Genomic DNA, 15,221 nt, shown 5'->3' with positions numbered 1-15,221 from the left:
CTCTCTCCCCCCTCAACCTTCCCTCAGGAAATATCATAAAATATAACTCCCCCTACTATCACTAGGGAACATGTCCTTAATGCTCTGTCTATGACCAAGTACACTGCATCAGTGTGCCCAGACAATATCCCAGGATGCCTTCTAAATAGCATGAAACATGACCTATCAGGGCCTCTGGAATTAATATTTAACTGCAGCCTCCAAACAGGCTTCACACCTCCTGAATGGAGAAAGGCAACAGTCATTCATCTGCACAAAGGTGGGCCATCTACAGACCCTGGAAACTATAGACCTATAAGTCTCACTAGTCGTATATGTAAAGTCATGGAAATAATTATCATTGAGATGATCAATAGAGATATAGTAAATCTCCAGACATTGGACCCAATCCAGTTTAATTTCGTCAAGGGCAGGTCATGCCTACTCAACCTGGTGAACTTGTTTGAGAGGGCCACCAAAGCAATGGATGAGGGCACAATCATTCACACTGCCTACCTTGATATGGCCAAGGCATTTGACACAATACCCCACTCAGGCATTGTTGACAAACTCAAGAGGTTAGGTACAAACCCGTATGTCACCCAGTGGATAGCCAACTGGCTCACAGACAGGACCCAGAAAGTTAGAACTGGGCAGTCCACCTCTACAAAGAGGCCAGTCACAAGTGGAGTCCCACAGGGATGTCCTTGGACCACTCCTTTTTGGGATTTACTCCTCAAGTCAAGGCCAATGTCAGAGGTCTCTGGCTGACTAAATTTGCAGATGACTGCAAATTAGGAGCTGTCATTGAATCTCACACTGACACAAATGCTCTCCAGTAGTGGATGACCCAGACAAACTACTGGTGTCAGAACCATGGACTAAAACTAAATGCCAGGAAATACATAATAGTATCCTTTAGGAAGTCATCCATCCCTGGCAACTATCACATTGACAACACACCCCTTAGAGCTGACCCAGTAGTCAGGGACTTAGGGACACACACAGATAGTAATCTAGTCTTTGATCATCACATGTCTACAGTAGTGAGGAAATCATTTTATGTTATGCAACTTATAAACAAAGGTATGGCATCCAAGTCCAACAAAGTCATTGTTCCACTGTATTCGGCATGATCAGACCTACCATTGAGTACGATTCCCCCTTTGGTATGTACCTAACCAGGCATATCCAACAATTAGAACGTCCACAGAGGTTCCTCACTGAAAGAATACAGGGCGTAAGTAATATGTCCTATGCAGACCGCCTCAAGGCCCTATTCCTGTATTCTTTCTCGTACATGCTTTTGAGGGGAGATCTATGCCTAACATACATTGCATTGCCAGACTCAACTCTGACGGATCTCCTGCATATACAAAAAACAAACAGTACCAGAATTACCCGTTCTAAAGGCCTAAACCTTGCCTGTGATATAAACAGGACCTGCTGAAGAGATAGGTATGTATCCCAGAGACTACCCTGTCTATGGAACAGGTTCCCCATCCATGTGAAGTAGAGTTCCTCCCTAACCCAATTCAAGTGCAACTTGGACAACTGGATGGGAAACTGGAAATTCATCCCTGGTTTGGCACCTAAGTCTCTAATGGACACAGACAACCTGCAAATGGTTCCACTCTCAGGACCATGCTTACACTTATCAAGAGGATCAGAATTTGTCAGAGATTTGGGATGCATGGCTAGGCTTTAAAAGGCAAATGCACACTAGTCTTGCAAAGCCAGACAGTGACAGTTAAAACTAAAAAAAAAAAAAAAAAAACAAGATGGTCATTCACTTTCTACAAATATCTCTCCCGACCTTACAGAGACGTTATAAGCTAAAAAAACACATCTGTGTACTGAATTTCAGCTTTGTTCCGTGGAAACAGCAGACACACATTAAAGTATTTCAAAATGTTTTGCATAAATCACAGTGATTTTCCAAAGTCAGAACCAATTTTCTGGGGAAAAGGAAACACATAACTCTGATGTCTGGCATTTTTGACTGACTGTCATTCTCAGTGGCATACTGGGAAATTTAAAAAAATTATGAGGAACGGGGTAAGCATATTAGACAAAATCAGGCACATTCTGCAAAATCAGGGACAGCTGAGCACTAGCCAACCCCATGCCACCCAAAAGATCTGGTTGTCTGCCAGTAAGAATATTTAAAAAAGAACACTTACCTCATTCTATCACAGTGCTTCCTCTTTGTGCTGGGCTCTCTCAGTTTTGAATTTGCTGACTTCTTGCTCTGTGCCACCCATGATCTACCTAATTCACTGTCCAGAGAGACTGTGGGTGGGATGAGCTGGAGGTCAACAAATCAAATGGCCAGATCTACAAGATGCTTTCTCGGGAACTACTCTTGCTGCTCTGGTACGGATATTTTTCAGTTATATAAATTCCTAAAAAGCATTCCTACCTGTGAAACAAGAGTGGCACCCTTGGCGGTCATCTAGTTGGTCTATGCCTAAGGCCGGCTATGCAAATATCACTCTGTACAAAATATTCATGTGCATTAATACACACTGTACATAGCTACCTACCACTAAAACTTCCATCGATATCAGAAAGTTGCTGCAAAACTGAAGTGAAACTTTTGCATTCATAAAATATTGAAGACCTATTAGGATGCAACAATTAAAATTAAAAAACAGAATTCTTACCTTGGTTAACTGCTAATATTTCTGAATGATAGTTTTTTAAATTCACTTTTTTGACCATATATTCTCGAATTGGTAGCCGTGCAGTCTGTACACTATTTTCTTGTGCTTGGGTGTATGTCAGTTTCTGCAAAGAAAGCAAGTAAGTTAGGGTAAAAATTCAGCAATCAGTTATACCAGCTAAATGGTATACTTTATTTAAATGCATAAATAAAAGACATGCATAAAATAAACAGAGTTTACTACCATAATTGTTCTTTAATCTGTTACTTCTGCAGAAAAGAATATAGCTAGCAAAATCAGATGATAAAGGTAAGTTGAAAAATAGAAGCTACAGCCCTTCTGGTACTCACTGTTGTCTTTTCTCTCTTCACTGGCTTTCCTGAACAAAACAAGGAAGACAGCAGATCATCTGTGAGAGACACCATATCTAAACAAGACTGTGACCTTCATTGATGTAAAAATGCTTCAGCCATTACTACTACTCAAAACACTTTGTCATAATTAAACTAGTAGGATACGCTAACATTACAGCTGCATAAAAAGCCTGAATGAAACAACATAAGAACAAGAATAAAAGAAACGGGAATACTACACTATAAGGGTCTCTATCTCTAATGGGGGGGGGGGGCTAAGGTGGTATTTCTACTACTAATGGAAATTTGTCCAGGGCACTGGAGAACTTTCCCCTACTCTTTTTATTGGTGCAGTTGGGATCTTTTACATTCAACTGAGCTATCACCAACTCAAGCAGATGGGACCCTGGTTTAGTGTCTCTTCTGAAGGATGACACAATCACGAGTGCAGCACCCATTTACAGCTGCACTGAAGTGTCATGAATCCAATCACCTATAGGAGGAAAAGAACGCACAGATGTCTGGTCTTCCATTACCAAAGGTGAGGTACCACCTGTTGTGCCACTAACACTGCCACAAAAATGCATTAGTAAATGCATTCTCCAAGATGTCAATAACTGGGGAACTGTTAATGCTCTATGTTCAGGCAGGTCCACAAAGGCTCTGTATCTGAATTGTACCTTTAAGCATTCTCTTAGCCTCCCACTGAAACATTTCCTTCATCTTGTGAATGGTGTCCCTGAGGAGAGATCCTCTGGAGGTGAAGCAGAGGATGGGGTACCCTGAATGAAAGAATCACAGAAAAGAGTAGCAAGGGAATGGCTAAGCTAGGCCACTTCTATTCTGTGTTTATCAGAATCTTCCAAGAGTGCAGGTTCCACTCTCATTTAGAGAGGGCACCTGGCACCTCAGGATTTCCACTGATGGCTGCTTGGACTTTAGAAAACTCATGAAGTTCTGAGTCAGTTGGAAAAGCTGTTGTGAAGAAGCTTGGGAGATGGAAGGACCTGAGATTCTGCTAGACTTAATTCATGGCAAGTTAGTAGGCACTGTTTTACCTTTGGTGCTTTGTGCCTAAACTTCTCTGTGGAACCTGCTCTGAGAGCTTTGTTTTGTAGGCAGGTACCAAGACCTCCATGTGGTCTCCAGGACCCTATCACTAAAGTAAAGCCACCCTCAGCCTTCCCTTTGATGCTAGAAAATCAACAGGCTATGGCTTCTATTTTTCTCCAGGTGCTAGGATTAATTTTTCTATTACTGACACTGTAGATCAGCATGGAAGGGGAGGTGCATTCCCGAGTGTGATGTCCTTAAGATAAGAAGGTAAATGGAGACCCATCTGCCTGAGTTGGTGTAGTGCAGGTGGAAGTAAACAATCCGTTTTCCTTAGTTTTATCCTCCCATTTCTTAATAATGAACCATTTTCAAAAAGAGTAGAGGTTCTTTATTTCTTTCCAGACATATTTACAGTATATACATAACCTTTTTTCCAGTCTTACTGTTTTCTTTTCATCTTTACAGATATTTACATGTTAAAATAGTTTACAATATTTATATATGCATTTATACACATCTACAAACATAATTTCATAAAATGTTTATATCATATCTTCATGCCCCTTTTCCATAACTATAATCTTATTTCTTTAATATGTATTTACTTCCATTTTACATTAAATAATTCTTCTGTCATTGCATTCCAAATCTAAGCCACCACTCCAAACACTTTCCTGTTTAAATTCTCAGTCCTTTTTAATCACTTATATTTATTTCTCATAATAACATACAACATATTCATATCTACATTCTTTACTTCTGTCAGACTTCCCTTTTTTAACCTTTTCCTATATTCCAGTAATGCATGTCTTGCAGTTTATTCCACTCCACATTTGTCACATAACCTTTCATTCTTTACTTTATAATGTATTAAACCTTTTACTAGCACTTTATTCAATACTAGCCTTAACACAAAATCTTGATGATATTCCTCATTTCTTAATAACATTTCCTGTGTTTTATTTCCTTACTCAGGTTTTCCCAAATATTAGCAGAATAATATTATACCATTATCTGCTGTTCATATCACGACGACCTCTTCACACACTCACACACACACACACACACACACACACACACACACACACACACACACACACACACACACACACACAATCAATTTTCACTTTCTATATTATTATTATTTTCTGATACTCCTGCATCTCCTCATACCCACATTATTTCATTTTTACTGGTTTCATTTATTCCCCAAATTTCCTACATTTATTACCTATAACTTGGCACAATTCCATCTTTTTCATATCTCATCCGCATTAATGCCTTAAACAAAAGCCATAATATTAAATTAATCAAAATTAATCATACTGTAAACTCCTTTTTATTTGCACTGTAATTTATCCATCTTTTTAAAGGATCTGAATGAGAACTGCCCCTACCCTCCAAAAAAGAAAATGAAAAAAAAAAATGCAATAATTCAGATTTTTTTTTTAACTTGAAACATAAAACCACTCCAAAGTAACCTAATTTTCCCAAAGCTACTGCATTTACTAAATATATCCTCTTCTTAATCAAGAACCTAAAGGACTTCTTTAATGCTATTATACTACTTATCTCACTAATAACACATGCCCATTTCTCCAGAATTATCTTTCTTTACCTAATATTACTCTTACTACTTTAGTCTTCTGGTGTGAATATAGTATGTAGCCCATACTCTAATAATGTCATTTAAACATTTAATTTTTTTTCTTTCTTTAATTTTTATCCCACATTTCTTAATAATGCTCCAGTTTCTTTATTACCTCTTTCAATCACAATTTAATCTTTTTTACTAAAACTATGCCATCATTATCAGCCCCAGTTGTTCCATTTTCTACATGAGGTTGGACTTTTGTGTCAATTGTTGCCATCACTCTTGATTCAGTGTTACTCTCCTACCTTCTTCAACAGTCATGCATTAATGCTGCAGGTATTGTCTCATGCAATCTATCCATCTCTTTGCTGTAATGTCCTCATTTCCTCTTGCTTTCTTCCTGTCTCTCCCAAATCTTATTTACTATACCATCTTCTTCTTTAACGAACATCTGTCTGAGCCACAGTAATCTGTTCATTTTGACCTTCTCTGCAACTGGAACTCTCCATCACCTCTAGCTTTAACTGTTCTGCCTTCACCTCCCAAGTTTTGGGACCATACAGAAGTATGCAGTGCACCACTGTTTTGTAAATTTATTCTTCAGCTTCATTGTCATTCTTCTGCCACACACTGCGGTTCATGCAGCACAGACTGTTAGGGGTAGTATGTGACAGATCAGCATAAGCAATTAATGCAATTTTAATCTTTTCTTTCATAACATATCTATACTCCCAGTTTTTCCATAAAAATTACTAGCAATCGCACTTAACATAAACAAAACCACATCCATCGTGCAGCCCTGCCTCAATACCTTTTCACTTTTCTTTCCCTACTTAACCAATTATTTACTAGATTCTTTACTACATCCACATTACAAGTTGATTTTAAAAATGTTATTACCATCTCATTTATTCCATATTCTCTTAATAAATGTCAAAACTGCATATGATTTACATTGCCAAATGCTCTCAATACAAGTTACAATTCTTGACTCTTCTTTTTCAAGCAGGTTATCCATCATCACTTTGATTAATACTGACATGTCCTTATTCTGCTTCTCTTTGACCCCACAAATTCCTTTTAGCAATAATTTTTCCCAAATTATTTCAGATTTTTAATGATACACTTTCATTATCTAATTGTAATCAGCATTTTTAAAGTAATAAATCACCAGTTTTTAATTCATCTCTATCCCCCCCCATCTATAATCTTTTTGTCCTTTATTCCTTGGTTTTTCCTTTTGCTGAATACCTTTAACAGCACTTTTTCTTCCTTCTTCATAGTCTTAGTTATAACCTATACAATCTATACTTGGTAACAACTTCACACTAATTACTGATGATACATTATCCAACTATTTAAAGAAATACCCTTTATTAATAATGCACTCATCTCTCATCATACCTTTATTTACCATTCATGCAAGTTTCTCATCAGTGTCTTGCTTCAAATACACTTTACTACAATTTACATTATACCCTCTTCTGCTTATGAATTACATTTCTTTCTTTCGTTATTTTTACATCTCTTAAAAACTTTTCTTCATTAACATTTTTTTTCTAAAAAGGAAGAAACTTGTTCTTTCCTTCCCTCTGCTGAGTATCTTTACTTACAGAGCACATTTTTATGCTATTTCTGTTTTTTTCTCATATACCAACCTTTCCCTTTCTATTTATTTGTCAATATGATCATTATTCATTTTTTGCAATCCTTCTGCCATTTTTATCACCCTCTCATTCTCACAGATAAGTGGTCATTATCCCCAAATAATTGGAAAATCCTGCTGTCAAACTTCTACTTTGAGCTTCTATTAAATGATTTGACATTACCACATAATCTGTTTCAGTCCTCAGTTCTGCTTTACAGTAATAATTTTGCCCAGCCCTTGCCATTAACTCTTCCCACTGTACCACTTCCTTACATTTCTTAACATCCTTCATGTTTTTATTTTTTAATTTCCTTAGTGTACAATTAAAGTCACCTGACATTATTATATTCATGTTTACCATAACATAAGGTTTTATATTTTCAAGCATTTTTTTCTTTCTTTCATACTAGGAGAGGTGTATACAACAATCATGCTATATAACATATCCATTATTCTTAAATCTAATACTTAACCCTTCCTGCTATCACTATTACATGCTCCAGCAATATTGTGGTAGGGTTCCTGAAAAACAAACAGCATTGAACATACCTCTGAAACAATATTCCATACCACCTTATTTCCCTATAATATTTGAACTTCTTGTCTTTCTTCTTCATATGTGATCCTTGTATCCCATAAACAAATTAAGTTCACATCACATGTAACCTTCACGTTGCATTTTTGATATTGCTTCTGTTAAATGAAAGCAACTTAATTTGTAATGGGAAAGCATGCCTGGGCTAAAAGCTTATTTTAGCAAAGGCTCTGAAAGAAAAGCTCTGAATGATAAGCCGACAGCAATTAAGAAAATAAAAGTAATTATAAGACTATAGTCAATTTCAGCATGATTAGAAAATACAGCAATAGCTATACAGAAAAAAAAATCAAAATTAGTGGCAGATACTTTGTTATTTTTATAGTATATATAATGACATGTTCAACATCCTGAGTAAGTATGCACAACAGTTGTGGATTATGAAATCCAGAGGAGGTATCAGAAATAGCTTAATTTGTGTATTATTTATATAAACTTGATTGCACAGTTGTAGCTCAGTAAAGAGGGTTGCAAGAAAGTATGTTGTAAAAATAAAAGAAAAAGGTCAGAAGGAAAAACAGCTACTAGGTTAGTGTACAATAAGGTTAGAGTCATAAGTAGTTACTAGACATGTAGTCCAGGAGACAATTAATGAAACAGCTCAGATTCCTAATTTTCACAAAGCAGTGTCTGGTTATGTGATTTGCTCAAGGCCACACAATAGACACATGATGACCAAAAGAATTAAACTGTGTCCCACAGGAAATACCTCATTAACAGCTCACAACCTTAACATTTTTTGACAACTGCCAAATGAGGAAAAATATTTTAACAGAGAGAAGTGGATATGGTGGCAAGTGGAAAGCTGAGGGAGAGGAGATGGAAAGGTGTAGGATAGTGAGGGAGCAGACACAAAAAAGGATTTATAGGGGCAGAAGACTGCAGGGTATAGCTTGGTAGTGGTAGGGAAAGGAGGGGACTACTGATAAGGGGAAGGAAAGGGGAGGGTTTAAGGAGATAGTAATAATATAGGATGAATTGTTTTCTTTTGTCTTTGTAACAGGTGATATTGTTTTTATTTTTCTCTTTCTCACTTGTATCTTTCCACAAATATATTTTTCCTGACTTATCCTATAACCCCTGTATCTTCTTCCTCTAGCACCTCAATATCCGTTCCTTCACTTCTAGCACAGCATACTTATTTTGAAACTAAATAATTCCTACTCCCCCATCCCTTCTTCCTCTTCCTCTTCTTGTTGAGGTGTCCCGTTTACTTTTTCCTCACTAAACTGAGTATGCACATCTTCATCTTGCAGTCATTCTACAGTGTCAGTGTCATTATCCTCTTTCACCCACCTCCTCAATATCCCCCCCCCCCATTCATGTATTTGCATTTCAGTACTACTTACCCTTTCTGTATATTACCATTTTTCAATACAATTACAATCAAACCAAAAATGGCCCAGCTGGTGACATTTTTCTACACTCCGTCTTACACAGTTTAATAAAATGCTTTATTTTCCTGCATTGCTAACATGTTTACTACCTTCACTAATCAAATGCAATGTATTTCCACAAAAATAACATTCTCTGGCTACCTATAATACTTAAAAATTCATCTTATACAATTATCATAAACAACACTTGGCAAATTTTTAATTTTTAAACTCAATTTTTTAAACTCTACATCAGTCTCCCATAGCCCAGTCCAAACATTTCCATCATCTCTTCTTTTTCTAATGATATCGATGTCCATAGTTACTGTTTTCAGTAATGAACATCTGCCCCTTCTTCAAGAATATATATTCTAAATTGCACATGAATTCTCTTTCTTAGTTGCATGTTTTGACTAGAAATAATATACTGATGATAGAAGTATAACAATTTTCATATGTTTGCAAGAATCTTTTGCTAATCTGAAAGACTCAAAAGTCTGTTCACAAAAAGCTTACTACTGAGATGTATAAACGACCTTATATCTGGCACCTTTATACCCAATTCTATAAATTGTCCCATAAAAGCAGGTGTCTATAACTTTACCAGTTTTTGATTTGGTCCTTACCACTGGGCATTTTCTTTTCTTAAAAAGTTGGAGTCAGTCCTTTGTTGCTCTAGATATTACATTTGCATGGGATTGTCATTTCATAGTAAGTAATTGTGATATTCATGTCATTCCTCTCTTCTGTATCACAAACATCAAAAGCTGCTCTTTTCATTTTATCCTGCATAAGACTGCCCCTCTGTCATTTCCTGGATTAAACACCTGTCCTAGGAAATGACATAGGGTCAGTCCCATGCAGGAGAAAATACCTCTCAGTCATTTCCTAGGAGTGCACACCTGCCTATTTGGCTCTGACCATGAAACTACAACATCATCATTGGATTTCTTCTCTTCTAAATGGTTCAATAAAACTTCATCTTCCAGGCCTCCTGTCTGGTTTTCTACATTTTTTACATCCTTTACATAATCTGACTGCATTAATCATTTATCCCTTGCTTTTTACTGCTGTCTCAAAACGCCTTTTGCCTCTGCCATCTGACCATTTCCTTTGTCTCTAATTGCCATTAATGTCATGAAAAGAGTAGGGGAATTTCCATGGTGGACCAGCCAAATTCCCTGGGATTAGTAAAAATACCACCTTGGGTGTCTCTTGAAAACAGGCCACTGGCCAATTGGGAGTTATCTGGTCAACAAAGGATAAATAAAAATAACTTAATAAACTGAGTGCTGGGAGCCTGGGCTCACAGACAGGCCTCAAAGCTGGCTGATGTTTCTATATCTTCTGCCCAGGAGGATATACTATCAGCCAAAAGCATAGTGGCTACAAGGTAGTTAGCCTGGAGGCCTTGACTATAACTGATTCTGAAGTCGGGGACTGTTAAAGCAGTTCTCCAAGCCTGGTGTTGCCAGATCTGAGGAAAACCATTGTCCTCATTTTCCTGTTGCTTCTTTTCATGTCTCTTTTCAGAATGTTTGCACTTCAGAGGTCCTCATTTTCCTGTTGCTTCTTTTCATGTCTCTTTTCAGAATGTTTGCACTTCAGAGGAAAGTTCTCAAAGACCTTGATCAATGCCATCTTGGTGGAATTATACTAGATGAGCCCTCTCCTTTGCTTTGCAAACTGCCAAAGAAATTTTGCTCTCCTTCTCAATGTCATCAGGGTAAATTTGACACAATATGGACATGTGACCACATAATGCTCCTGGCTATGGCAAAAGGGACCAGGAATAAACTCTTCATGTGAGACTTGCTTCTAGAATAATCAACACAGTTTCTTTTTTACTTAGTAACTACTTCTAATTTAGTGTTACTATCAGACTTCATAAAACACTGTAAAACCAGTTATGAAAAGGGCAAAAGAAATTTTCCTTTGAGAAATGTATTGGTTCTATGGAAACAGGCTGGCCAATGGACTGAAAGTGCACATAATTCATATGATCATACTACTGTTGTGGCAAGAAAGATCTGAAGATGGCATTGACCAACACCCCTTTTATACCACTGATGTTCTTGCATTTGGTGGTGGGGAAGTTGGCTAAAGCCTCTGGGGAAGGTGTAATTTTGGAAATCAGACCAAACTTCAGGCTATCTACTTGCACCATATCCCGCAGGTGAGGCTGTAACAGTGAACAGAACAATGACCATCTACATGCATGAATTTGAAAAGGTAAAAACAAGTATAAATGCTGGAATAAAGATAATTATAAACAGAAAGAACTCGGTGTCAAATTTAACAAGTTATAACCATAAATAATGATAGTTGTTTTGTGAGAGGAGATAAAAGGAAACAGGTATGGAAATAAACAGTAAAGGTGACAGAAACACAAAGTACTCATAAAAGACTGGCTTCTTGGAAAAAGGACAGAATGATTAAATTACATTCAGGGGGTATTAAGCTAAATTGGTAAAGGTCACTCCAACAAACAAACAAAAAAAGATCAAATGCAATTTCCTATCAAAAAGTGCATCTGACTGAGACAAAAACAGATCATCAAACTTAGCGTTTTTAGTAAATAGCTGGGCGCTCTCCATCAGATCATATTATAATAAACTTTGATGTAACTGCAAATCATGAAAAGGAGAAATTATATCTCGTCCCTCACAGCAACCTGGAACTTCTGTGAATTTTTCACTAAAGTAACCTAATCAAACTGAAACTGGCAATGTAAAACAAAAAAGGCGAACCAGGAACAACTGCAGACCACCGATTTATTTATTTATTTAACCAAAATTGTACTAAGCGCTTTCACCCACACACATCAGGGCATCTTCAGATGAAACTGGCAATGTGACTGAGTAATAAAATAAATGAGAAAACAAGAGATATTGAAAGTTATTAACAAACTCAAACATAACCTTTTCAGCAAATGTTTGCCATGATACTCAGATGAGGGGTATCAGTAATATGCACGACAAATCTATGATTCAGAAAAAGGAACTTATAAAAAATATACATTGAGTGAATGCAAACATTAACATTCTGTACTGTCTGGTAAGCGCTTTCACAGTACATCGAGCTGCTTCATCAGACATTCTGATGAAGCAGCCAACCTGGAACTTCTGTGAATTTTTCACTAAAGTAACCTAATCAAACTGAAACTGGCAATGTAAAACAAAAAAGGCGAACCAGGAACAACTGCAGACCACCGATTTATTTATTTATTTAACCAAAATTGTACTAAGCGCTTTCACCCACACACATCAGGGCATCTTCAGATGAAACTGGCAATGTGACTGAGTAATAAAATAAATGAGAAAACAAGAGATATTGAACGTTATTAACAAACTCAAACATAACCTTTTCAGCAAATGTTTGCCATGATACTCAGATGAGGGGTATCAGTAATATGCACGACAAATCTACGATTCAGAAAAAGGAACTTATAAAAAATATACATTGAGTGAATGCAAACATTAACATTCTGTACTGTCTGGTAAGCGCTTTCACAGTACATCGAGCTGCTTCATCAGACATTCTGATGAAGCAGCCTGATGTACTCCGAAAGCGCTTACCATTAAACGGAATTCTTTTTTATTTGCTGCCTGCTGTGGTTTGGTTCATCCTCTTTTGTTTTTGGTTTACTTTTGTTCAGCTGTTGGTTGAACCAATTATCTACACCACATTCTTGTTCTTTTGCATTCTGTACTGTCTGATGAAACTATGTAATGACTAAACAGTCCTGATTTAAAATGTATATTCTGTAGGAACTTTAAAGCATGCAACAGTCCAGTGGCAAAGGAAAAGGAAGCTGTTATTTAATTAAAAAAAAAAAAAGGGTTCTAGAAAAGTAACGACCACTACAGGCCTATCAGCTTGTCAGGCACAGTAACAGTACTGGATTTAATTATTTTTTCAGAAAAAGAACAAAACTATTAAGATGTCAAACAGCAAGCCTATAGAAGTGGAGCACCAATGAATATTAAACTTTTTACTGATTGGATTGCTATATACCACTGGGCCAAAACATTTTTTCTTGGCCATTTCAGCTCCCATGCTGACCTGATATAGTGAGGACAACAAGCTGTATAGTATCTGATTTGTCTGGCTTCTTACAGCAACTTGCATTTTCTGTAAGTAAACTGATTTTTGTTATTTAGCTGAGGTAATACTGTTAAAAGTAAGAGGTCAGAGCACTTACAATCAGCCTTGGTGGAAGTTTGCCTGTGTTGTAAAAACTCTTGTATTTGATTTTATCTGGTTTGTACAGATCTGTTTTGCTGACTGGATTGCTATCCTGGTCTTTCTTTAATTAACTCTGTATACCACTGGGCCAAAACATTTTACTGGCCATTGTGGCTTACATGCTGACCTGATATACTGTGAACAACAAGCTGTAGTATTGGATTTGTCTGGCTTTTTTTACAGCAGCTTGAATCCCCTCATCCCCTTCCTTCCTTTTGCTGTTAGGGGTTTTAAAAGACAGTGTTCCTAGCTTTCAACCCTTATGTTAATCTTACAACCGAAGTTCCATACTCTCCCTCCGATTGCTACTGCCACTTATGTAAGCTAATTAAGTACTTTCCCCATACATTGCTTTACATAGAGCCATAATATTGACAGCCCACGCAGCAAACTAGTACTGCTCTTGAATTAGCCTCTTACTACAAATCGTCATTGTCACAGAGCTTCCATCTGCTTAGCATGCTTGCCACACTCTGAGAGGGTCCTGAGTAAATCATATGCCATGCTCGGCAGACAAAAAATGTATTTTACTGTTTTACACTTCAGTTAACTGCTTTATCTGCAGATGTTTGCACTTTAAATCATTTTCAAGTACCCTGATACTGTACAGTTTTCTGACTGCTGAGAACTGCACTTTTGAGCTTTACTGGCAATGTTATTGTATACCTTGCTACTTTGTATACTTGTTGGTACATAACTGTTGTATCCCTGCAACTTTGGCCTGCTACAGTAATTCTAACAGTTTCCTGCATTAAAAGTGTTTCAGCACTGCTCGGTGTCCTCATCTGTGTGGCTGAAGGAATCATGTGTCATCCAGGCAAAAGCTAAGCATCTGTATTTAAAAATTGCACTACAAGAAGCTTAAGTGATTGATTACCAATTTCTTGTTTTATTTGTGCATTTATCCGTATTTAAGGCTGAAATTATTGCATTTGCTCAAACTGTCTTGCTATTGGTCTGACTGAATTGAAATTGTTTTCTACAACTAATTCATTAAAGTTGCTTTGTGGTAGCATACACTCTCTAGCAATCTTTTTTGTGCTTTTACATTATGAAGATTGGGATATTCCACTTGTAGGTGGCAGCCTGGTCTATATGAGTTGGAAAACAGAATAAAGCTGTAAACTCATCTCCACAAAGCTCAGCAAACCTTGGCATCTTGCCTGAGCTTCAAGAGGTGTTTCCATTGAATCCAGGGTCATCTAGGAAACACATTCTTAAATGGAAATATCTTCCTTGCTTTTCACTGTTTAAGTGATAATCACTGCTTATATTTTGCAAATTTCACTGCATTTAAAAAAAGAAGTTATGTTCTTACCATAACGTTCCATGTGAGTTGTTCATCTCGCCTTTGTTCTTACACGTGGGTACAGAGCCGATCCATCGGCTCCGAGTCAGCCGCTTTCCAAGCTCAAGATCTCAGAGTAGCTTGAGGCATAGTCCCTATCCCATGATGCTCTCTGACTAACCTCAGATCTAATTTGCTGAACCCAGCAAGAAAGAATACCACTAAACATACCAATATGCCAAAAATATACACATGTATACATATATTTACAATTTGCTAAGAAATACTCTGGCTGGAGTAAAGAACACTAGTTAGACCAACCAGACCATACCCATTCTTCAAGAACCTGGAGGGGGAAGGTGGGAGGGAGTGTAAGAACAAAGGCGAGATTAACAACTCACATGGAACATTATGGTAA

The 15,221-nt window shown here is 37.2% G+C and overlaps 1 protein-coding gene across 1 annotated transcript in view; it reads right to left on the bottom strand.

Moving 5' to 3' along the window:
* The window catches only part of TRMT10B (tRNA methyltransferase 10B), a 627,227-nt gene that overhangs the window by 84,138 nt on the left and 527,868 nt on the right, over positions 1 to 15,221 (bottom strand). Inside the window, exon 9 of the mRNA XM_044059498.1 lies at positions 2,646 to 2,769. Coding sequence (XP_043915433.1) covers positions 2,646 to 2,769 — 124 coding nt within the window. The remainder of the gene's footprint in view (positions 1 to 2,645; positions 2,770 to 15,221) is intronic.

Source organism: Protopterus annectens, chromosome 17.part0 (assembly GCF_019279795.1).
Source record: "Protopterus annectens isolate FY-2018-M chromosome 17.part0, PAN1.0, whole genome shotgun sequence".
Lineage (NCBI taxonomy): Eukaryota > Metazoa > Chordata > Ceratodontiformes > Protopteridae > Protopterus > Protopterus annectens.
Note: the sequence above shows the minus strand (reverse complement) of the source record. Positions and strands in the feature narration are given on the sequence as shown.